Source organism: Nannobrachium achirus (assembly GCF_963921795.1).
Source record: "Nannobrachium achirus genome assembly, chromosome: 17".
Lineage (NCBI taxonomy): Eukaryota > Metazoa > Chordata > Actinopteri > Myctophiformes > Myctophidae > Nannobrachium > Nannobrachium achirus.
The window spans coordinates 19,435,215-19,461,245 of NC_137824.1; the positions used below are offsets into that span (position 1 = coordinate 19,435,215).

Here is a 26,031-nt window from a genome sequence, read left to right on the forward strand (position 1 = left end):
ATAACACATTATTTGCAAGCCAAATTGTACTGTCAAGCTGAAAGTTACACACAGACAGACAGTACAATTACATCTTGACAGTGTGTGAATAGATTATAGCATAAAGCTAACCATACAGAGTGTCCTTGTAACTTACTCATGTGGAGTAGATGACATGAGACAGGCTACTTTAAACGGGTTGGGTGACCTTTAGTTCTTCCTATAGACTACGAAAGGAGTTTTCCAGGAATCCAGGAAGGGATGCAAAGTACACTTCTGAGCATTTTTCAGTGTAAAGTAAACAGTACTCTACAGCACTGCAGCAGTAGTTTTCAAACATTCTCATGTCAGGGAACCCCAAATTGATATTTATTTGGCCGTGAACCCTCATCTGAAAATACATTGTGCCTATGACCCCATAACTGAAGATTTGTTTTTTCCGAGTTATTGCAGAGAGGTTTGTATGTTGTTGTTTTTATATCGCCAAAGCATAAAATAGTAACCCTATTTTAACCTATGCTTGTTGACTAATTTTGTTGGGGACACAGTAGCCTCAGAAACCCAGACTAGGGACACAGTGGAACCCCAGAGGACTCCTGGGGTCCCCGGACCCTACTTTGAGAAGCACTGGTTTACAGTGCTTGAAAGTGTTCTAGGGGGTGGGGTCCCCAGCTAAATGATTGATAGTTAGGTAGGCCTACCAAATGGACCCTACAGGTTCTTAACTTAATTGAGGTATTTGCACACTCAAAATTATGGGGGTTCGAATCCAGGGTAGGACTTTTACGAGGTCACCTTTGTGGTTGTGGTCGGGGGCATGTCAGGCTCCATATCCCATATGGCCTGGGCGTGTATTACGTGTGTTGCGTGTTCCTTTTTTTTTTTTTTTTTTTTTACATGTGTGGATCGCGTGCAGCATGCTATCCTGAAGAGTGAAGACGGGGCGTGGTTTGCATAATTCTGACGTCAGAGGGGGGCGGCCGCGGGAGTAACGCACACACATCACTCTCTCCGGAGCTGTACTTGTACACACACAACTCACATAGCGCGCATATTTACGCACACAGCGCAGCGGTTTGGTTGGTTTGGGGGGAAGGGCTTTGCGTTGCGTCTCTCTCTCTCTTCACGCGCCGTCATCACCACCACGCCAACCCCATCAGCGAGGGAGGAGGAGGATCACGCCGAGACTTTCATTCTGTCCTTGTTGACTTGAAGATAACCTTCCACAGCCCCTCTCTCTCAGTCTCACACACAGCCAGCAAAGATGTTTTCGTGCAGGGCCGCCTGGCAGAGATGTGGGCCTCTGGCGCGGAAGGCAGCCTACAGTTTACCCCGGCATGGTGAGTTTCTGGGGGGTTGGGTTCTCTTTCAACCGCCTCTTGTCCCACGGCACCACGAACCAAACCCACCCGACTACTAGTATGAACTTGAGGCTCGTTTTAGCCTCTATCTGCGCTCTGATGTGATGCAATCTGGCCGATTATCTCGCACCGCAGCGGTTGAGCCATCGTGGCCCTGCTGTTGTTGCTAGTGCGTAAATTCCTAGAGAACATTTTGTTCTCACTGATCCATGCGGGTTTTGATGGTCGCTATTACTTCTCCAAGCTGGCAGAGAGAGGTGAAGGTCATAAATATGATTTCTGGAAACGGATGCTTTTCTGTTTTCCATGTGGTTCCAGACCACTGTTGATCTAAATATAGAACGCGATACATGCGACCAGGCCTGCGTTCAATTTGGGGAGGTGAAATGGGCTCTTTATTTTGATTTGCTTGTGTTCCAATTCAGACAAAAGTCTAGCAGAGCATCGTTGATGATTGTTTTACAAATATAATCGTCTGATATTCAGACCCACAGCTGACACAAACTTTAATGATCTGAACAGTCGGCAGCTCTGTTATTGTATTCTATAAAGATGTCTACAATCAATAGACAAATCTAATAACCACTATATTTTTGTATATGATACACCCACACCCTCTGCCCCAAATGACGGGTTGTGTCGACACATTAAACACACAATGAGTGGTGTTTTAGAACACCTTTTGGTGATTATGTGACCTTCATGTGTGTCATATGTGGAGGAAGGTTCCTGTATGTTGAGGGACACGTGGTACAGAGCGTGTGACAGTGGTCTCAATGTAAAGACAGTACTGCACTGCCTATGCAGGGGAATGTATGGCACATGTGCGCCCCTGGTCGGTGGGTGGGGGTGATGGCACGTTTCTTAACACTGGAAAAGATGGGCTTTACTTTTTATTTTAATCAATTTTATTCACCGGGCGAGCCTTTCTGTAAAATCCACTGTTGGAGGTGTCATGGCACGAAGAAGACTGTACATTGCTTTAACTTTAGTCATTATCTAGCCTTGGGTCAAGACTTATCATATTGATGCATTGTATCTAGTCTGACATTGACTTGGCTTTCGTATCATATAGATAGCAAAAGTCAGACTCGACTAGTGATTGCCCAGTTTTCACATGCATTTGGCCAGAGGTTCTCAAACCTTTCAATACCAAGGACCCCCCAGTTAAGCCAAGTTCCCCCATAACTGTACAAATGTAACACAGTTCTAGAAATTCAACCAAATTGACAATTTGTACACTCTTGAGTTACAGACCTGTAATGACCCTTTTGGTTCCTAACTCAATAATAGTGGGGAACCCCCTGAAGGACCCCATTTTAAGAACCACTGCATTAGGCTATACGCCCCGATTTTGATATTGTCTTCCCGTAGACACATCCTCATCCCAACCTGAACCACACCATTCTTCCTAACCTTCTCCTTCCTAATGATGTGTAACCTTAATGCTTGCCCAAATGGGTGCTTTGATTTTACCAATTAATACATGGTACTGTGCCAGTAAGAAAATAATTAACCAGCCACTTGCTCGTAACCCTGGCATCACTGTTGTTTTGGACACACACAAGTTACAATGAAAATACGTGTAAAAGAAATAAAGTATTGAATGAAAGGTACGACAATGTAGTCCTCCTCAGGTTTTGTGTTGGTTATACACAGCCTTAATCGCAAAGGCGAGGTTCTTCTCTGCTGTCCAGCTATCAAGCAGTACATAGAGGAGAAGGTGTGTGTGTGAGAGGGAGGAACAGAGCAGTTTTTAGGAGTGTCCAACCCACCAACGCAGCCCTGCGTGCCTCCAATCCATGTATGAACCCATTGCACTCCTGCAGTGCAGTGACAAATGGGCCAGAGCCTCCCTTGCCGCAAGATGAGCTGGGCCACCTGTGACTGACTATTGACCCCAGCAGCCCCCAGCACCCTAAAGCAACATATCCTGGCCTGACGACACCATATTTACATATTTTTTATTTATTTGCATACCTAGTTTATCCCACGGGGGAACTTTAGTTTTCAGCCTAACCCAGCTGAGTGCTGCCCACAGGAGTGTGGGGGAGAGGGAGAGGGGTCAGTTAGGCGATAGGTGTCTTTCTCAGGGTCACTTCGACACATAGCTGTAGCTGGAATCATGCCTGGGACCTCCGGAGTCCCAGGCGGGCAGGCTTGCTGACCATTCAGCTATGGCTGCCCACCAATGCCTTCCTGACCATATCGCTTGCCACCACTTTCATCACATCAACACAAACCAGTAGAGCCTATTAACCTGTATAATGAACACCAATGGGAGTGGGGTGGGTGGAGGTGGGAGGTTATAGAGTGGATTAGTTGGTGAGATTATGAGGGGTCAGCTAATCCTTATGCTGGTGGACGTTGTGACAACAGCCTAGAGAACGAGATGGCGTGTACTGTATATAAAGGCCATGCCAGTCCACACACACGCACCAATGATTCGCCATGCAATGACTCCCAACTTTGCAACCTCTTGGCATGCAACAGAATCCCCAAACTGCACCGACCTGTAACGGGTCATTACACTCCACTGCAATTTCTCTCTGCAGTCTATTGCAATGGGTTTGTTGCGTTGAATCATTGGTGTGTGGAGACTGTGGACTGGGCTTAATATTTATTTATAAAAACTACAGCAGATTCAATGGAAGGCTAGTAAGCAGGCTGCAATGCAACTGCAGCTAAGCAAATTAATAATGGCTGCGTTAGATTTTAGGTTAGCATTTGATATGCAGCAGTCAGTGAAACAAAGGCATTTTTGGCCTGTTGGCTTTTGTCAGCGTATGGCCAATAAGCTGATGCCTTAGTTTCTGTGACTGCATATTAAAATGCTCTGAAGAAGTCCACTTTTGCATTTGTTCCCCCTTTTTGTTAATGTGCATTGCACAAGCATACATGTAGACAGTTGTCAACAGTATTGTATTCACATTGACAATTATCTTTCTGTTTACTAAAGAAGAGCTGGAGAGATGGATGAATTAGACGTTTGAGCAAACGCTCAATAGCAATGATTATTATTAGAATTTATAGCTATATTTAACACTTACTTTAACAAAAGATATCACTGTCCTGCAACTGATAAACAGAATGCTTGCCTGCATATATGGGATAACGGTGCCCTGCTGCTTAGCGCTTGGCTGCAGTAGATTGAACATTGTCATGCTTGAAGAAACACTAAAGATTATCTCATGCCAGGAGCAGTTGACACAGGCCTGCAAAAGGTTTATGGGAAGTGGCCGGACTGGCAAATCGTCCAGTTCCCTGTATCAGTTGATCGATTAAATCAATTCGTTTTTGGTTAACTGTTGAATACACCTGAATTTCATCTCCGGGAAGAGAATGCTTTGGGGCGAGTTCATGAGACTTGCGTTCCATGTAACATTATTGCCGGTACTGAAACATTAAGTGGAATTGCATTTGGCTTTATTGTGCAAGAGCAATGTATGAATAAATACATGGTTGTGGACTACACATCAACAAGACAAATTAATCTTTTCAAATGATGTATTTTTGCAGCGGTTAAATGCTTACAGGAGAAGCACTGGGTGTCGGTTCATATATTTAGTACATTTTATACATGGAAAAACGGTATTGTATGTAGAGTGCCCGCTTTCAACAACTAGTAACTGAGGGCTCGCTAAAGGCATATTTTTGTCCCATTGTAAATCCACGGCTCTAAATCCAATCAGAAAAGGAGGGATCATGGAGGGGACGGTGTGTGTAAATGTGCTTCGTCACTAACCCTCCCCCTCCCAGCAGCTGATGTGTTTGAGTAGCACATTAGGACTAATACAGTGGCAATCTTTTTAAAGCCACCAGGATTGCTATGTTTAACTCATTGACTGCGACTTATACCTGTCGGTGTACATACAGCATTACTTCCGAGTGCCGACCACCACTTCCTGCTGCATGCTGCTGTTGAACTGATCTGCCTGCAAGTTTTTGGTTTCCGTTATTTTCAGTAAGATGTGTTTTCAATTCAATTCATCGATTATTTATCAAAATCATCAATTTAAGTAAAATGTTCAAAAATGACACAAGACCAGGCGGTGTGAGCTTGAAGTTGTAGACTGTACGGTACGCCTGTTTTTGTTATTTTTGCGCACCAACAATGCACAACAAAGTATAAAATATGACCGTAAGGAGTATTTCACTTCAAAAACAATTCTGGGGTCATTTTCACATCTGCTCTCTTGTGTGCATCCTAGACACTTAATTTGCTTCATTCAATTTAAATTTTAAATATTTCATAATTTCATGAGACAAGACTCCCTCCTATAAAAGCCCATTGAAGTTTAAACTCATGTTAAACAGTATGTGTTAAGAGTTGTGTCAAAAAACGCGCATCTTTGCTTCTGGTGACTGCTATTGCCCTAATGTAAAGCATGAGGAGAGCCACACATCAAAAGCCTTAAATTAATCGTGTTTCCCCACGTGGGGGAGATTAATCTATAATTTCACATCCAGCTCAATTGCTTGGTTTTTCTCTTGCAGTTTTCCATGTAAAAATGGCGGGATACTAAAAGGCGGTAACTGAAGCAGAAAAATGTTTGAGAATGACTGACTGACGTGTGACTTTCTTTCTGTGATTGTTTTATGGCAGTGATCCAGCGGCGGCCCATGTCGTCGCTCCCTGGAGGAGGCCCGTCCGGAGAGAACATCCTCCTCACCTTGTTCTGTGGCGGATGCTTGACCGCATCCGTGGCATATGTAAGTTCCAGTCCGCTGTCTTCATCTTCTCACCGAAGCCCCTTTCCAACCAGGGCTGTCACCATTATGACATTTTACATGACGATTGATTGTCACTGAAATAATTACGATTAACGACTGAATTGTGTTTTTGTCGTTGACAATTAGATTTCTGTTTGGCTTGTAGGCTTTGAAGTTGCACATGGCTGGCAGATATGACACATAACCTAAATATATAAAGAAAAAATTATTACTGGCATATTTGACTACTTATTTCAATAGTATCTTTAATAGTTTTCACTATTTTTCAAAATGTAAACAATCATGACTATTATGACAAAATAATTGCGACTATGTCAAATAATTACTATTAATTAGACGATTGATTATGTAATAATTGTGACAGGCCTATTTCCGTCTTGGTCACACGGCGGCTGCGCACACCAAAAATTGCCGATCTACAAGTTGTAAGGTCGCGTAGTGAACGTTTTGTCACCTGTTCTTTTAGTTTATTTAAGATTGAATGGTTTCCCCCCGGCTGAGTCAGTAAAACAGCTGATCCTCATGACACCTATTTTTCAGCTGTCCCTTGTCAGCTTTTATAGCATGAAGTAACCATACAAGGACTTGCCTAGCTACTCTTGCTCGACTCCCAGAGGGGATAAATACCCCCCAAAAAATGGTCTAGTTGGCTCTTCTCCTGCCCGACACTCGTATAAGAGTGGTCTCACTCTTATACGAATGCCTCTTAGTATGGCTAACAATTACAGCTATTTTTGGTGCATGGCGCCTTAAAATGAATTAGGCATTACACTCTTGATTTGGTTGGTCTTATTAACGAAATTTTCGAGTTGCTCGGCTGGTCCAGTCAATGAGTTAATAGAGCCCTAACTGATGATGGATATTTGGGTCCGATCTCTATTTTTGGAGAAAACTAGACCAATGTTTGGCTGGTATTTTGTGAACATTGTCGAATCAAATACCAAAAAAACAAGATTTGAGAAGTTGTAACTTACACAATCATTTAATGAATAAATGTGCAGTATTTCACAAAAGCGTTACCGAGTTACAACGTCGGTGGTTTTTACATTGTCCTTTCTCTGCAGGCATATAACACTGTGACGGGGGATCACGAACGGTACAACGAGCGTGTGGCAGATATCTACGCCAGGCCCGGCAGGCAAGATTGGACACCCAAACCATGGCCTCCCAAGAGTAAGTCCACGCTATAATTTAAAAGGGTGAAGTGTGCATAGCTCAGGCCCCTTGGCCAGATCACCAATCTCAGACCCTTCCTATAGTTGTCCACACAAATAGGCTGTCCTCGAATAGTCATATTCTATGTACAGCCATGTTGCACTTGTAGACAACATCAAAAGTGTTGAAGAAACAACCAGAAAGAGAATATTGATGTGTAAATGGGCCTTGGAACAGCTGTTGACTAGACCCTAATGACGGCAACAGGAGCTTGTGACAAGACCCCGGAGTCCAAATACAATTAGATGAAAGAAAGAGGATTTTGAACAGATTGGCATTCTATAAATTCCATTACATTGCCACGTGCACGCTTCTCATGCACTCACAAACTGCAGTGACGGTGCCTCATCGTGTCAACCCTGACCAATATGGGAGAGTGACATGAACGTGAATGTTACTTCTGACAAGAAGGATTTAGAAGACATTTTTATAATCAGCCTCAGGTCTAAATGGGTTAAGGGGTCATTTCACCCCTGAGACAACCAAATCTTATTTTAATGTTGTTTGGGAGACAAGACACACAATCATGGGTTCTTTTTGGTGTTTTTTATTTAATTTTTTTTATGTTTATAGTCATTTGAAAATTGAGACCGCACTAAAATGACGTGAAACGTGTCATCATAGCATGGTCTCAATTCTTCTCCGGACTACATGACAGCAGTCGACTACACAGGTGTAGTTCTGATCCAAACCAACCGAAATCACAAATGCCTACCCAGCACGGGAGTAACCCACGTCATCAGGCCTTCGGTGTGGATTCCGTCCAGCCTTCTTCCCCGCCCCCACAGTCAGCTCAGCCTGAGTTGTACAATGAAGTCTGCTGACTAACAACAACAGCACACTACGGAGCATGTACACAAGTAACACAACATAAAAAGGGTTTTCTTTGAACAACTTTGAACAACTCCCATTGAACGCAACACCAGACCTGAGAACAGCGACAGCTGCTGGAACAACTGGATGGTTGACTTTGAAGTAAGTAGCCTAGTCTAAACTACAATGTTGGCTGGTGTAAACTTTGACAACTTTAGACGTTGGTGAATATAACCCCTAAGGGCACGGTCACGCCAAAGTACCTATGAGAGTAGATTCCCCATTCCGCCAATGTATTTCAATAGTAATGGAACGTTTCATGCCAGTAGAGGATTTCTGCGTGCCTTGCGTTTATGCTGGAGCAGATTAATTCTCCACGTAGATGCCGGTTTTTCCCCCTCTGTCCAAACGGGTGATTTGAAGGCGGATACAGGGAGGGGAGGGTCCTGGAAGTGAGTGACAGGCGCGTCACTGCTTTGGGACAGAATGCGCTCTCTGCGTTTTTAGTCAGCTGCGCACAAACATTTTTTATCAGCTGGCAACCATACTTTGGTATGACCTTTGCCCTAAAACTCATTCGATAATTATTGTATATCACAAATTATAATAGAACGTGGGGTACCGACATCTTTGAGTCAAATAAACCTACAGACAGTGGTGGAAAAAGTACTTGAGTAAAAGTACAAAGGTTTTGGCATCAAGATGTACTTGAAGTACCAAAAGTAAAAGTACTAGTTATGAAGAAAGTCCCGTCTAAATTGTGTGAAAATACCAGATCCTCAAGCTCACACTCTGAGCGTGTAGATGTCTATTTTTAAATAGCCGAGTTTAAATAGGGATCAAGTGGTAAATGTTTTTCTAATAAAAATAAAAATCTGCAATGTAACTAGTAACGAAAGTATTCAAATGTGAGGGAGTAAAAGTACAATATTTGGATCCGAGATGTAGTTTCAAGTAAAGTACAAATACCTCAATATTGTACTTAAGTACATTACTTAAGTAAATGTACTTTCCACCACTGCCTACCGATCTACTCCTGGTAAACTAATGTTACTTGTTCTTCCATTATCTTTTTCAGACAACAGCGTTTGCTAGCCACTTCCATAATTGAATGTGCTTTACAGTCCGCTGTTGTTCACATATCATTTATGAGGCTAAAGGGGATTCCAGGAGATATGATGCTGTTGAAATGTAATGGAGTCGAGACAAAGATGATCAAATACTGCTGTAATTGTAATTGCCAAGCCTTTGTGTAAATAAAACTTGCAATTCACTTTTGCATGACTATTTCTTTATCATGTTGCATTAGCATTTGGGTGGATGTGACATCATTTGGTCTACAATTCCCCATGTTTTGTTTTTAGTTTTTTTGAAGCGAATGTGTAAATGGCCATGCTTTCCTATTCCCTGTGTATTCGACTGTAATCTTTTAGCTGAATATTCGATTATGTTGATAATCACGGCACTGCTGATATTTTAAACCGACCGTCATGTTTCAGGGCTAGTATTATGCATAGTCTGTCTCTATACTGTACAGTACATAATAAAGATTGTTCCGGTTGTAGCTGAGAAATAAATACATTAAAGAGAGAATATACATAAATAAATACACACCCACACTACATTTTTGCTTAGTTGTTTTAACTGTGCTGGACGGTGTATGATGGAAGTTCCACCGCAGAAACCGGGCCTGCTATCTCGCAGCAGACAAAAGGATGAGGCTTCACTGGACTGGAGCGTCACTTATTCATGTTTCATCTTCAGAGTCATGATTGTTAGTAAAATGAATTGAAATCAGAGCAAGCAATTGTCTATTTAACTTTACACAAAAAGGCATATATCTTCCTGCATTACTTCCCCACATATTTGCGGAAATAAAGAATGACATCATAAGATCATTTTTATTGCAATACGTTGGTGAGAGTATCCGTCATCCTTGCCAGAGGGAATGTGTAGTAGTAACCAAACATGTAGCCCTGAAACATGACAGTCGTATCTCACGACCGTCAAGGATCATCCTCAACCTGGTGTTGACTGTTGAGCAGTTTTGCCATGTACATTTCTCATGTATGTCTACACAAACGTTCAGATTAAAAAAATGTAGTGCTTACTCAAGTAAGCTTGTTATTTTTTAAATCTGAACGTTTTTGTAGACATACGTGGCAAATTGTGTTCAACTATTACAAAAAATACAATGGTGAAATATGTTTTAGTTATCTTTATAGTTAGTGGCATATCAAACCATGTGTGGTTGTGATGTCGGATGTTTATTGTAGAAGGACCCAGTTTGTGTAAAGCTGGGTGACATGAGATTGGTGAAAGGAGCTTTGGAATGGGTGTGCAAAGCATGCTGGTAGTTGGAGTAATGCAGTCGAACCGTAGCACAATTGAAATGCTTAAGTATCTAAAAACGGAGATTAAACACCAAAAAGAACCCAGGATTGTGTTTCTTGTCTCTCAAACAACATTAAAATAAGATTTGGTTGTCTCAGGGGTGAAATGTTCCTTTAAGGGCGAACTGAGGAGTTGTAACATTTATGGAACACAGCAGGAACTGTGTGGTGAGAGGAAATGGTTAAATAGAAACATGATTGACACTTTTTTTGTGATTACAAGTGTAGGTTTGTATGTTCATGTCACTGCCTTCCATTGAAAATTACCTGTAGCCTGTTGCTTAGTCACTGTTACTGTTGAACGCAGCAACAGTGATGCACTGGCATATGGCAGGCTTTTAAGCAACACAGCTGCAGCTTATCAAATTAATAGTTGTAGCCCAGTCCACCAATGAAACATAACAAGTTGCTGCTTGCAACCAGTTGCAGCGGTTCTGAATTGACCCGTTGCAGGTCAGTGCAGTTTGGGTATTCTGTTGGTATTCAGTGGTTTAATTTGCAACTTGTTGCGTTGTGATTCATCGGCAGACTGGGCTTTAGATTTACTGTACGTACTGTACTGTACACACCCATTATTAATCTGATTAGCTGCAGCTGTTTGCTTACATCACAGTCAGGTAAAAACATGGCAAGCTGCCATGTTCTACCCTGCCGTATTGTTTAACCTGAAAACAAACAAAACTAAATCAGCCAAGGGATTCATTCAACTCCCTTTTTAAGTGGTTAAAGAGGTGACTAAAAGCCACTATTTACACACACAATCTGTACCGGACAACTCGAACGCAGTGCCTTAGTTGGTCTGTGTTCCAGCTCTCCCTGAACAAAACAGCACCAGCGTGTTCCAGGCGAAGGATTGTGGGACCGTTTGATGACCTGGGATTATCCTCCTACTTATGTCGGTGTCAAGTGCAATGTCACTGACTGAACACACCCGGCCACCGTGACGCCTAAAGCTGTCAGCATGCCGTCAGTCCAGGAACACGCACTCGGTTCTCAAAGCACAATCGCACAACACATCGAGTGATATCAATGTGGGGGCCCTTGACATGAAAATGTCAAGAGAGAATGGACGCTGAAACATCGCGCTGATTAGTATTCGGCCTTGTGGTTGTCATTATTGCCTCCTGCTTTATCAATGTTATTTAGATGTGAAAAGTAACTGCATTAAGTACTCTTAAGATAACACTTTGACACATCAACTAGAGACTAATAATAATAATAATAGTTACCTACTTTCTCCCTAGGGGGAAGTTAAGTATTTTCAGCCCAACCCAGCTGATTCGCTGCCCACAAGGAGCGCGTGAGCAATTAGGGGTTAAGAGTCTGTTCAGGGACACACATCGTCATTGCTGGCCTGGCCTGGAATCAAACCAGGGACAACCAGGGGTTCTGGTTCCCCAGGCGGGCTCCCTAACCATTCAGCGGGTGTAGAATCTGAGATCCTCCGTTTCCCAGATGGCCTTTCTGCCCATTCATGTGTCCCTGAGTAAGACACTTAATCCTTAACCGCTCTCTGAGCGCTGTATCAATTATTAATGAGTCAATTACTATACACCCAAATAGTGTAAATGATAGCCAAATAGGATGAATTGATGCACACTTGCACAGGACACATTTCACATTTCCTGTGACAAGAAAATACCCCAAAGAAGTGGGGACCATGTGCTGTAGATTCCATGTAACATCATTATCAACTACCGGTATATCGTCCCTGCACAGGCTTCTCTCATTCTCTGGCTCTCTGCCTCTCTCTCATTCCCTGAGTCAACAACTCTCCTGCTCCTTGCCAAATATTCCTGTCTGGACATCCCCATGCCGTCAGCCGTGCTCCTCGCCAAATAGTTCTGTCTGGTCATCCTAGCCAAATAATTGCGCCCGGGCCATTTACTCTCACGTTGTCTGGTCAGTTCCAACCAGCTTTCTAGAGTTACTCGTGTCCATGTGTTACAGCTAGTGCTACTACTACTGCTCGCCTTGCAAAAGTGCCCTGCTGTCTATTTATACTCGGCCAAGCAGTTCTGACACAGCGTTGTCTATTTATCTTCTCTCTTAAACTCAAACCCGGCCGGAAGTTGGAACTACGCCAGTCTCAGATAACGATCACAAGGCTTCGGAGTCGGACATTGGAGAGAAATCTGGAGAGAAATCAAGGCTAAATGTAATTGGCTTTGCTTTCCGTTCACCCTCTGAAGTAAAGTCTGTTTACCGATTGTGATCGGCGCGCGTGCAGCCACTGTGTACGCCAACTCGCAAACATAATGGCCCGAGTGAGAGTGTTGGCCGGGAAAGTCGACATGGCGGTACTGTAAATAATAAACATGTCAAGGCTGATTATGCAGTGGAAATTGCTGTCTCAGCATCATCGTTGGGAGTTATCATGACTTGTTCTGTGTGAGTGTTTGAAGCAGTGACACTGTGGTTGTCTGTCTGTCTGTTTGTTTGCAGGCAGGGACGGTGACGAGGAGGGTGAGTCCTGTGATGCCTCATATTTTATTTCGAATGCCTGGTCTCGATGTAATCTAAACACTGATCTGAATGCTCTCTGAATCTCTTGATCTGGGCTCAAGGAACTCTGAAGCATGTTCTTGAGTGTATGTTTCTTTTCACCATCTTGGCATTCTCTCTCATTTTCTATTAAAGCTTACTAATGAAGCTTACTTAAACTGGGATTTACAAAGGACATTGACAGCCAATTTTGCATCATTATTATTGCCGGTGAATACAGTACAAGCACTAAGTTACCTATAAATGACTCATATTTGTGGCCCTGTCTTTGGTGACTGAGTGCCGTTTACCAAGACCGCTTTAGAAGGCCTCTGTTCTGATTAGTCGCTGGGTAGAGTGTAGGGCAGCATGACTAAAATGACAATACTTATTGTAATCATGTCTGTTAATCAGTTGTTGATAATGTTTTTTGGTTGGAATTATTTTGTTATGCCTTTTAGGGTAGTTGTTGCTATGTACAGTATATAGCAACATAATCTTTTTACTTTTTTTTTTTGTTTGTTTTTCAGGAAATTTAGGATTAAGAGGCCGTTTTTTGGAATCGGCCGCGGGTCTAAAAGTTCTCTGTTGCTAGGATTTGGTTATCAACGTATTGGTTGGTTAAAACCGTGGATGAATCTTACTAATTGCTGGCAGCTATATGCATTTAAAATAACACCCCCTATAGCTGTGATGTTATCACAATATACCACAGGCAGGCTGTATTATTGCTGAAGATCACCAAAAGAGAGTATCGTTTGACATTTTCATCCTTGAAAGTTACATTTGAGAGTCCTGTTAGTGGATCATTTTGATAAAGTAACCACTTGAGCAGCAGTCTGTGGCTTTCTAAGATGCAATAATCTTTAAGAAGTTGAATTGGTGTTTATAACTAACGTATGTGTAGATTGCTTACTTGCATATCCAGAATCCTACATTATATTAGGTAGAAAACAGAGAGTAAGGAGTGCATCTGTTTGGCTGTAGAGTAAAAATCTCCCAGGAAAGGTGCTCTTTGGTAGTCAGGTGACAAAATTGATGCAGAAAAAGTTAGACCAAGGCACTCTTGAGGGACTGTTAAAAAGCCTTTATTTTAGGGCTAATGTAAGTCCCTCAAGAGTGCCTTGGTCTAACTTTTTCTGCATCCTACAGTATGTATTTGAATGTGCTGTTTTGTGCATACTTCTCACCTACAAAGCTGTTTGTGGGGTTTAGCTAAACAACCTGTATCTCTTCTCTGTAAAGTTTTGTTTTTCCCAGTGTCATCTTGCATGAACCTCAACCCAGCCTCACCTTAAATAAACGTGTTCCTCAGGGCTGAAAGACCTGTTTAATCAGAACAGGGGGCCTCATCTCTTGACACACTTCCACCCTACACCACATCAGCCTGAAGCCCAATTGCATGCTTCATTGTGCAACAGTGTCTCGTGCCAAGAATGGGCGACCTACAAGCCCACACCGTGTTGTGAGCTTGTAGGTCTGCTATTTTGGCCCATTCTCTGCACTCGACACTATCGCACAACAGAGCATACATTTGGCTTAAATGTGAAATGTCCCTCACATTCCTTCCCCGCCTTCACTTTCCGTCCATTCAACCACCCTGCGTCCTTATTTAGTAACAAAGATAACTACATTTCTACATTTGCAACTGAAGCCCACTCCATGTAGACAATATTATACTCTGTCATATGGTGGTGTCGCTGGCTAAACGACCGATCCACAAGCTCACGATGTTGCGTGTTTTGAGCTTGTGCATCTGCAGTTTTAAGCAGGGTTTGACACTGTCGTACGACTAAGCATGAGGATTCATTTATACAGCTGTGTCATTCAACGATAAATAACATGTTTCAGTTATTTTTCGTTGAGCGATACAGTCGTGCAGACACGAGTATACATTTGTTGCAATTATTATTATTTTTATTACAAAACATACGGTAGTCTCTTGTGGTTGGATTTGGATTAACGGTGACACTATAATGTGTGTGTTATGTTAAGTTATTTGGAGATTAATCTCCCGTTTCCTCTAACTCTTTTTTGTTTTACTCTTTCCAGTGTAATGGTAAAACTAAGGTCCTCTGCGACCGCCTCTGGTCCTAGATCTGGACCGTGATCGGCTGGGAACGAACGGGAGACTCCTCCCATCCCTACTCTTTCCTCCTGTCCTGTACTGCTATAAAGAAAAGCCCCACACTCCACCTCAGGAGTGTCTGTCGGAACGTTTCACGCTTGGATAACGCTTCTCCAACCTTTTTGTTCATTCTACTTTTCATTCCTTGGAAGGACTGCAATATTAGATGTTAACGACCAAAAGAAAAGCGAAGGGGGAAGGACTGCAATGTTAGATGTTAATGACCAAAAGAAAACCAAAGGGGGGAAAATACAAACGCACAAATCCCTGTTTCCCTCATTTTGCCACATGCCTTCATGTTTGAACTGTTGGCTAGCATAAAATAATGTTTATGGATAAATGTGTAATAAAAAAAAGACAGATTCCAAAGTTTACGATTAAACACGCACAAAATATCTATAAATATATTGTCCAAATAAAGTAAAGTAAACCTACCTGGGCTGTCTCAGTGTCTGCCTAACCATCATAATTGCAGAGTTCCAGCTAGTAGATTGTAATTGCATGGTAAGAACCAAACGCCTTCACTTGCTAACCTGTGCTTCCCGCTGTCCTCGAAGCCTGACCCTTTGTTGTTTTGTCGATAACCTCCTTTCTTTTCTCTTTTTGCATGGCGGTTTGTGTGGTGCGTGTTGTGCTACTGTCGCTCTGCTCTTTGTGTCGTGTGGGTTGGGGGGGTTTGCAGGTGGGGTGTGTGTCACAAGCGGCGTGGAACGGTAAAAGTTTGGTGTGTGTGTGTGTGTGTGTGTGTGTGTGTGTGTGTGTGTGTGTGTGTGTGTGTGTGTGTGTGTGTGTGTGTGTGTGTGTGTGTGTGTGTGTGTGTGTGTGTGTGTGTGTGTGTGTGTTAGAGTGCCGTGTGTGTTATAGCTGTGACTGTGTTTTGGATCAGCTTGTGGAACGGCAAAGATCATCACCTCTTGGTGATATATATTTTTTATTCATTTTAATTTTAAAGAATGGCTCGTAACTTAAATCTAACAATTGTGATATTCTTTATTATTTCCTGTATTTGTCAAATATACAGCTTTTCAAACGGCATGCGTCAAGTCAGGGTGCAGGGCTTGTTTACCGGGCTGCAGGCTGCTCCCTGGATTGCAATGTGTGAGTGAGTGGTGTGTTGTTGGCGGTCGAACCCGTGCTCCCCTCTTTGACGCTCCTTCCTTTCACCTCCTGTTTTCTTTCCAGAGGGAGAAGGGGAGGAAGAGGAGGCCGGCGAGGAGAGCGAGGGAGCAGAGGAGGAGGGAGGAGAGGAGGCGGCGGCTGAGGGAGGAGATGAGGAGGCCGCGGCCGAGGGAGGAGACGACGAAGAGGCTGCTGCTCCCACAGAGGAGGCTGAGCCCGAGGCAGCGGCCGAGGAGGCTGAGCCCGAGGCAGCGGCCGAGGAGGCTGAGCCTGAGGCTGCAGCAGAGCCCGAGGCCGTGGCGGAGGTAAGGGCTGTTTCAAGTATTTGAGATGACCGCATTAGGCTCTATGCACGGCAGCAATTTTGGATAGAAGTTGGGTCTCTCTTCACTTCCTTAACAGGTGTTACCAATAATACTAATATTGATATTATGCATGCATGTTGGCTCACTGGAAACACCGCTACACTAGTGGGTCTCAAAGTGGGACCCTAATGGTTCCCTGGGGAGTTCCAATTGACCCCTTAAAAGGTGTGTAACTCTGAGAGTGTACAAGTTATGGCCGTCCTTGAAATAAAACGTTTCAGAACCAACCGCTACTCAATGGAAAAGAGCCTTCATTAGTATCATTCGTAACACCTTTTGAAGTAAGTGAGAAGAGCCACAACTTCTCTCCAATTTGACTGCTTTGCATGTACTGTAGCCTATAGGCTCTATCCACGGCAGCAATATTGGACAGAATTTGGGCCTTTTTTTATATTTAGAAAGTATACAATTATTAAATAAAAAATTAAATAATTAATCGCAAAAAAGAAGAAAAAAAAACATTTGTAGCGTCAACTAAAATCTAATAATTGTGACTACCCAAAGGCAGAGGAGGCCCCAGCCGAACCCGAGGCCGTAGCAGAGGAGGCCGCGGCCGAACCCGAGGTGGCCGCAGTAGTAGAGGAGGTGGCCGCGGTAGAGGAGGCAGCGGCCGAACCAGCGGCCGCCGCCGAGCCTGAGACGGTGGTGGAGGAGGTTGCTGAGGCAGTCGCCGAGGCGGCGGAGGTCGTGGCTGAGGTGGCGGAGGTCGTGGTCGAAGCAGCCAAGGAGGTGGAGGCCGTAGCAGAGGAGGTGGAGGCAGTAGCGGAGGAGGTGGCCCAGGCGGCCGAGGCCGTCGCAGAGCCCGCCGCCGCTGCCGTCGAGGAGGAGGCGCCGGTCGCCGAGAGCAACGGTACGGCTCCTCCCCCTCCGGAGGAGGTGGAGGAAGCACCAGCCTCTGAGGCTGCCGAGGCCTGAGGTTGCACACCCACACACACTCACTCACCACAGGGAGGTGCACACGAACACACACACACACCATAGGCAAGGATTATACGAAACAAAGGATAGGACAGGCAACTCACCGGTGAGGCAAACTGGAGCCGGAAGTTCCACAAAATGCATCAAAGTCGGGAGCGAGCCGGCATATGAATAAACTGTGTCTTTTAATGATAACCACGTGCACCTTGTTTTCTGATCTGTTGTTTGTCTTATGTGCTATATTATAACTTTATTGAGGTATCTAAAGAGCACAGAGCTGAACTGTCGAGCCTGGAAACCTGATGAAGCTGCCTGGGTGAATACTGTATTAACTCAGATGTGTTCCGTTGATCTTCCGGCACCAGTTTGCCTCCCAGTGCGCCTGTGGTGCTATGGGCTAGATTAGAAGGTCTATCCTTGTTTATATAATCCTTGACCATAGGGTGGCATATACATCTCTCTGATCTCAGATCCCACTATGATCTATGATAATCTCTGGATAGATTACAATGTGGAATTGGAGTTCCCCACTGATCTACAACAATGAATTGTTGGCAATTCAGTTGGCATGATTTAAACAAACTATAAACTTTAGATCTATAATCTTGGTCCCCATTATCTAAAGTTGACATAACATTTTGGTTGACAGATTAAGCAGTTAAATGATTGTATCTGTTAACAGATACAATCACAGTGTTGCTTATATGATAATTCAACATTTTATTATGTTTCACTCAAATATAGTCTCATAACCCTATGCATCTAGCTTCTGTATGTTTAGGCCGTGCTACTAAACAGTATACTGGCTTTGATCTTAAATCTTATTTTATTGTTGTTTGGGACACGATCAACACAATCCTGAGTAATTGTTTGTGTTCAATCTGTGTTTTTATATATTTTAGGATTTCAGCATGCTACAACTGGTCATATGTAGCATGCTACAAGTGATCATAAGATGCATTTAGCATCATATGACCACTTGTAGCATGCTGAAATCCTAAAATATCTAAAAACACAGATTGAACAAAGAAATTACTCCCAGAGGTGAAATTAATTAATACCATCGGTTAAAATGTACCTACCTACAAGCTTGTGAGCTTGCCGATCTGTTCGCCCCAGAAATGGCAGAATAGGGTTCATGACGTTAATGGTTATTGCGTTATCCATCCAGAGATTATATGGATCACTCTACTAGTGGCACTAAAACCAGTCAAACATACAGCACTTCCTCCAGTCAGTCAGTCATTTATTTTGAACCACTAGTTAGTGACAGGTTAGCCTCCGTTTCGCACAAACCAGGCTACACCTCTCGCAGTTTTGTTCTTTTATTGTCTTTCTGAGATATATATTTTTAATTTGTATTTATTGGAGTGGATGTTAAAGACAGGGTTGTGTGCATAATACTGTATAATATATATGTGAGGACTGAGAAGAAGACAGAGTAAATTATTCTGTTATTTTCCCTCTTTCGTCACAAGATGATTTGAAATGATGATGATTATTATATTTTCCGTGTTTGGTGTAGATGTATAGGATTTCTCATGTACCTACAGAAAATTGGCCGATTCAGTACTGTGTTGCCCAAAAACACCTTCCACTTAACCTTTCCACTTACCTTTCCACTCACCTCTTTCCACATAGGGTTGAGTTGAACCTTACTCTCCTTGTATACCTCAAGTTTCTAGACACACACACGGTGAAATGACCAGCAACACCTCACTTCAGGGGTTTCTTAAATCTTCTTTTTTTTCCTGATGTGACCACTGACCACCAATGCTCAGGTTGTTTCTTGGGAGATTTTATGAACACTGTCTTTTTGTTACTTTTTAAATTGTTTTTAACTGTGCTGCTTCTCTGCCAGATATCACAGAGTTGGTACCCACATCTTTGTAATGTTAAAACTGGTCCGCCGCGCAGCTGTGTGTGACTTGCCGCTTGCCGCTATATGAGATTGCGCTGAGAACTTGTACAAGCTGTGTGAACTGTTTTTATCCCAAAAATGTAAAGGGAAAGTGAAAATCGTAAGGTTAGCAACAACTGGACAACTCGGTACCTTGTGTGGACTCGTTAGATTATGCATATAAATGGATATTAAAAGTGATAATGAAATGGTTTAAGGGAATTCACTGAGCCATAAAATAAAAGTATTGTCAAACCGGAAGGATTTATTCCCGTCTTTAATTTTGCCTGAATTTGGTTTGCTTGCGTTAATGACTACACCTGTTGCAGGGCATTTGGGTGCAGAAAGCTCTGGCAATTCATGCTTAAGTTCTAACAGTCTCAGTCAATGCACCAAACACAGACGGCAAGTTATGATTTGGCACTAAACTAGTACAATTGTAATTTACATTTCACAAATTACAAATCAGCACACATAATCATAAGGAAGCTATTTTAAATGTTGAAGGCTTTAATTCGGTGTGCCTCTTTCTGGTGATATTTGGCAGGCAGGCCTTTTTTCCACATTTTCAGGTTGTAAATTTGATGGCTAAAGACATCAAAACATTTGGCGTGTAATACACACCGACACTGTTCACAATCTCCTCCATGGAACCTTGAATCCCTCTTTGTTACAGTTTGTAAGGGAGCAGAATTAGCCAGACCCTTCAGTTTCCTTGCCCTCTGCTGCTTTGCTTGCTTTCTGCACCCAATTCTCTTGATTTCATACACACTATTGTAGCATTATAAGTGCACCTATATTTTACTTCACTAACCCACATGTCTTTGACTGACTATGGTATTGGGCTAAATAGATTTTCCTCTTTTCTAAAGTACATTTGTATGCAATTTACAGTAAAGTTTATGGTGAAGCATGCCGATTTCACCATGTATCTCAACAACATTTCATCTAACTCTTCAACTCTAACCTTGGAATTTAGATTTAATTGGAAGCAAAAGCCTCTACTAAAGTTGTCTTTTTCTGGGGAAACACTGGTCACAGACTGCGCATCTGTCCCTGATGCCACTATAAAGTTCATTTTTTCTTTTTTTGTTCTTTCTATTTTGTTTATGGGCGTTTCATTGCATTTGCTAGTTGACACCCTTAACAGTAGACATAAATATTTTATCACAGTGGGTAGGGGTGTCATGATACACAAATTTCATGATACGATTCACGATATAGGGCTCCCGATATTGATATGATCTTTTTCTTTTTTAATTATTGTATTATTATTATTATTATAATTATAAGCATTGTCCACCACCTCCAGTTTAAAGGTGCTTAATTGATGCAAGCTTAAGAGACACCTCAGTCATATTGTTGTCATCTGGACTTTACCAACCAAGTGGAGCCTGGTTATTATGAAGCTAATTGGCATGGTTAAGCTTAAGCACCTCATCTGAAGCAAACATGAAAAAACTATTTTCATGACAATCAAGAGCATTGTGTGGGATATTTTGTCCATGAAAATAGTTTTTTCATGTTTGCTTAAGTTTTCACTGTCCAACGCACCTGCATCCAAATGAAGTGGATGTTTGAATACTTCCTTCACATGGATAAGAACCTCATCTCGCAGCATCTTTTCAGTCACAGCAAGGCAGTCTGACTCCAATCGCGTTGAAACAGTAGTTAGCTATGGGGAGAAATGGGAGTTAGTCCTCACTGTAACGGGAGAGTGATATTTTTGGCTGGCTGGGTTCTGTGTTGCAGTGCTGGCGGCTGCCTCTACCTCAGAGGTAACCATGGTGGCTGAGATAATAGAGACGGCAGCTGCTGTTGAAGAGGTCAAGGGGGCACCAGCAGAAGAGGCACCAGTTGAGGCTGCACCAGTTGTAGAAGCCCCCGCTCCAGTTGAAGAGGCCCCCGCACCAGTTGAGGCTGCACCAGTTGAAGAGGCCCCGGCTCCTGTTGAGGCTGCACCTGTTGAAGAGTCCCCCGCAGCAGTTGTAGAGGCCCCCGCGCCTGTTGAAGAAGCCCCCGCACCAGTTGTAGAAGCCCCCGCACCTGTTGAAGAGGCCCCCGCACCAGTTGTAGAAGCCCCCGCACCTGTTGAAGAGGCCCCCGCACCTGTTGAAGAGGCCCCCGCACCAGTTGTAGAAGCCCCCGCACCTGTTGAAGAGGCCCCCGCACCAATTGAGGCTGCACCAGTTGTAGAAGCCCCCGCACCTGTTGAAGAGGCCCCCGCACCAGTTGTAGAAGCCCCCGCACCTGTTGAAGAGGCCCCCGCACCAGTTGAGGCTGCACCAGTTGTAGAAGCCCCCGCTCCAGTTGAAGAGGCCCCCGCACCAGTTGAGGTTGCACCAGTTGTAGAAGCCCTTGCACCAGTTGAGGCTGCACCAGTTGAAGAGGCCCCCGCACCAGTTGAGGCTGCACCAGCAGTTGAAGAGACCCCTGCACTAGTTGTAGAAGCCCCTGCACCAGTTGAGGCTGCCCCAGCAGTTGAAGAGGCCCCTTCACTAGTTGTAGAAGCACCCGCACCAGTTGAGGCTGCACCAGTCGCAGAAGCCCCAGCTGAAGTCATAGCTGCTGAGCCTGCACCGGCTGAGGCCGCGACACCGGTGACGGAAGAGGCTCCCAAGAAGGAGTACATAGTTGTAATACTGGACGGAGCGCCTCAGACGGACTCCAGGCCCAAGGTGCTGGGAATAGGACCCATGCATGGCAGAATCATCCCGGCTCCAGATGACGACGAGGATGTCCCTTCCGCTGAGGTACCAGGTAACTTGACTACTAGAATTAACCAGCACATACTGTACTAACTATAGCAACAGCTATCTAGATCAGTGGTTCTCGACCTGGCGGTCCACAAATTATTTTGGGGGGTCCCCAGATGATTACCTTTAATTGTTTTCTCTCAGCAGTAAGCAAACCAACTTAAATCTGCACATTTTCTGATTTTCTTTAATACCTCTAAAATGACAAATTAAACATTGGCCAAATTTTAGAGGCAGGAATTGTGAATCAATCTAACGTGTGAGCATGTAGATCGACTATTTTCACAATAGAACCATATAGGCTACAAAATGTAATGCCTCAACTCTTGGAGCTCGTCAGGGTGGGCGGGTTCTCAGATTATTTTGGGGGTTGCGGCCTAAAAAGGTTGAGAACCACTGATCTAGATCGACTAATCTACGCACCAAGTTTCTTGAACTAGCACCGGGAGTATATCATTGCTGTTGGGTGGAAACCTTGTATGTCCAAAACAGTTATTTTTCAGGAAATGGTGGGGAAGAAAGTAAGAAACAAACATGTGTATATTACTTTGTATATTACTTTGTCACAACTTCACAAGCTCTTGTTTATGGTGATGCACGGTTTCAGACGGACATCAACAATATCCATGACTGTTTTCCCCAATCAGGATTCAGAAATGGTGTCAAATTCTGGAAAACATGTCCTTACCAAAGCCTTTCTTCACCAATGTGTTTGTAAAGGTCTCTAGTAACACATCTCACAAAGACTGAAATGAACTATACAGGATAAAACACACCAAAATAAATACCCTAGTTTTGACCCCTCACATGCTACTTAAACATATTTATTTTGGTGTGTTTTATTCTGTATAGTTAATTTAATGGGACGCCAACTTTCAGCAGCCATCAAGGATTCTCCTAGGGAAACTGAATTTCAGTCTTTGTGAGATGTGTTACTAGACACCTTTACAAACACATTGGTGAAGAAAGTCTTTGGTAAGGAATTTATTCCAGGACTTTTTAAGATATCCCCTTACTATAAAGGTTTATGTCAATTTGTTTCAGATGGCCCGAAGGAAATGTTCATAATAAATCGAGCACATGAAAAAAATAACCACAATAACTCCACAGGGAGAAACCCTCATTTCTAGCGGTGAAATGTATTTCCAATCTACTACGTTCTTTGAGTGTTATGCCCTTTCCTGATGGAGAGAGACAATTGCACAGATAGATTACAATGTTGTATTCTAATAATTCCCAGATTGCAGCCTTAACATTAATGTCTTCGTTTTACCATTCAGGGCAAGCGGCGGCTGCTTAGGATGCAGATGCAGGAGTAGTCTGATCCAAGAGGTACGGGGCTGTTGATGATTCGTTGTCACACCGTGTCAAAATAATGTACACAATTCCACTCAACACGTTTTCTCCAACAATATTAACTGTGCATTGCATAATAGAGTACACTATATCGCTGGTTCTCAACAATGGGACTGGGCTGAGGGCAAATGAACTTGTTGTGGGTCTGCAAAAATGGATTCAAGGATAGTTTAGTTCATGATCCCCAGCGATATACATTGGGCTATGGTTTTGATACTATATATATATATATATATATATATATATATATATATATATATATATATATGGGACCCCCTTTATAACATCTTGAGTGTTTAACTCTTGAAAGTATACAAATGGAACTATGAGGACCATTTGCTAACATTTGTTCACTCGAAGAGTTACAGACCTGTACATTTGGGGCCCCCGGTGGTCCCCAGACCAGACGTTGAGAAGTAGTGGTTTAAATAGACACACAGCTTCTACATGTGGTTTAACTGCGTTTCTATTTTCAATGACAGTAAACACTAGGAGCTGCTAAGTGACAACCCTGCGGATGAAGAGGATGGATGTGCCTTTCCTGTTTCCTGCACCCTGGAGCCTGATCTATACTTGCTTTGTGTGCCAAAAATAGCAGATCTGCGAGCTTGACACATTGTGATCTTGTGCAGATCGGCTATGTTCTGCACGCGTCACGGTGCACAATGAAGTATAAATCAAGCGTGTGTAGCCCCTACATATGTGTTATATACATATGCTGTTTGTAGTTGTTAGATATGATTATAAATGATGTAAAAAAATGCCTGCTTTATGGAACAAGGATCCCATTCTGTACTGTATGTACAGTTCTTTTCCTGTTGAATCAATATAGTGGCAATGATGGCCCAATGCGGCCTCTACATGACCCATGACACTGCACACTGACTTGGGCAACTACTGCTGCATGACTCCTCCAGTGAGAACAGAAATAAAGCTGTGATCTTTACAGGTTAATCTCCACTGTTACAAGACCAACTCTATACTCTCGGGTACAGCTGAATAGCACCCAGTCTACCGTGTTTAGTACTTTTTAGTCTCAAGTTTACTGCCCAGTGTTTTCACTCCAGTGGCATTCCCTGTCACACACCTCGGTTACAATTGCTGCCACCCAAATCGGACCCCTCATCCCCCCACCACCAGTTGGGTGGTTATGGGGGGAATCACCAGCATCGTTTACAGTGCCAACCAACCTCAGGTGTCGTTACTTCTCAGAACTCTTCTCCGGGCAAACTTCTAGTTGTGAAAAGGACAAGTATTGCAAAGGAAAACGTACCAAAGTAGCTACCTCACAATTGCTGTCCCCCTACAGAAGTTAAGTTTTTTAAGCTGACCCTCTGCTGACATCTGCTGATACCTTGTCATGGTTGCAAAGCCAGTTACTAAAACTCAAAGACAATCATTCCTCACGTTCTGAAGACTAATAAAGCTTGCGTTTGATAACATAATTAAAACAGATTTCATAAGGCAGACATTTTCATTTTCTTCTTTTTTTTTTTTTGGTTTCCTGTTTCTTTGTGAAGTTTGTAATGAAAGCCATGGCGTCTCTCTCCTGGCTTGCATATAACCTTCGTAGTCATGCAGCGTTGGGAATAAGTATTTAAAGTAAGATAATACTAATGGTTGGGTTCAGCATGTTGTTGGGAGACCAGAGAAGCAGAAGTTTGGTCTAAGGGAGGGATAAGGGATAAGCGTGACTTAATGCTTTGGCTTAAAATCTCATCTGTATGAATGAATGGCGATGGCTTGCGGCAAGTGGAACAATTTGTTTTTGACTTTTGACGTGGTTATTATAAAATGCTGATGAATCCTGTTAAATAACATTCTGAAGATTTCCGTTTTCACAAGATCACGCTCTATGGCTCTGTAGCAAGACTCACATTCAGTGTTACATGGCTATACACTTGTATGTAGATGACACACCCCTTACCTTTTTCTCACCAGTTGTATTTTCACTGTTAGGCATATTTTATGATACCTGAAAAGGGACGATGTAATGAATGTAAGCATATGCCTATGTTTTATTAGGATTGGGAATTATTGTGAATATTGCTCACCATATCTGTCCTTTATTGGTCACAGGTTTTGTATAGAGGACGTGTCAATTCCTTTGCAGTAGTTTAACAAGAGCCACAAACTTGACTATTCAACGCATCGTTTCCTCTTTTTTTGTGAAATAAAGATTAAAAACATTGACTTAACCTTGTCATGCATGTGTTTTATAATTCCTCTTTACACAGGCCCCAGGAGAGTGCTTTCATCTAGCTAAGATTTATTGCAATCACAAGAACTTGGCACAGGTCAGTGATTCCAAAATGGTGTGGGAGGACTATTACATTACAGTAGTCTCCGTTGGGCGTAAACCTCATATATCCATATTTAGAGAAATATATCCTGAAAATGAATGCCCTACTACTTGATCATACTACAGCGTCACACAAAAGCATAAAAATAGATCTACAAGCTCCTGTGACGTGTTTTGAGCTTGTAAGCCAAGAGGCCTACAGTACAGG

At 43.0% G+C, this 26,031-nt stretch overlaps 1 protein-coding gene across 1 annotated transcript; it reads left to right on the top strand.

The window, feature by feature from the left end:
* The first annotated feature begins 1,059 nt into the window (after positions 1–1,059).
* Positions 1,060–25,565, top strand: LOC308301595 (uncharacterized protein). The gene is made up of 9 exons (XM_080745634.1): positions 1,060–1,319; positions 5,947–6,053; positions 7,139–7,247; positions 12,941–12,961; positions 16,290–16,531; positions 17,096–17,441; positions 21,162–22,169; positions 23,446–23,497; positions 24,004–25,565. The coding sequence occupies exons 1-8, from the start codon at positions 1,244–1,246 to the stop codon at positions 23,463–23,465; spliced, it is 1,929 nt and encodes a 642-aa protein (XP_080601760.1). The 5' UTR covers positions 1,060–1,243; the 3' UTR covers positions 23,466–23,497; positions 24,004–25,565.
* The last annotated feature ends 466 nt before the right edge of the window (positions 25,566–26,031 follow it).

Bases quoted from the DNA above. Each gene is read 5' to 3' on its own strand.
- LOC308301595 (XM_080745634.1), top strand. From the start codon at position 1,244: ATGTTTTCGTGCAGGGCCGCCTGGCAGAGATGTGGGCCTCTGGCGCGG. The intron at 1,320-5,946 runs GTGAGTTTCTGG...GTTTTATGGCAG, and splicing joins CTACAGTTTACCCCGGCATG to TGATCCAGCGGCGGCCCATG. The intron at 12,962-16,289 runs GTGAGTCCTGTG...TTTTCTTTCCAG, and splicing joins CAGGGACGGTGACGAGGAGG to AGGGAGAAGGGGAGGAAGAG.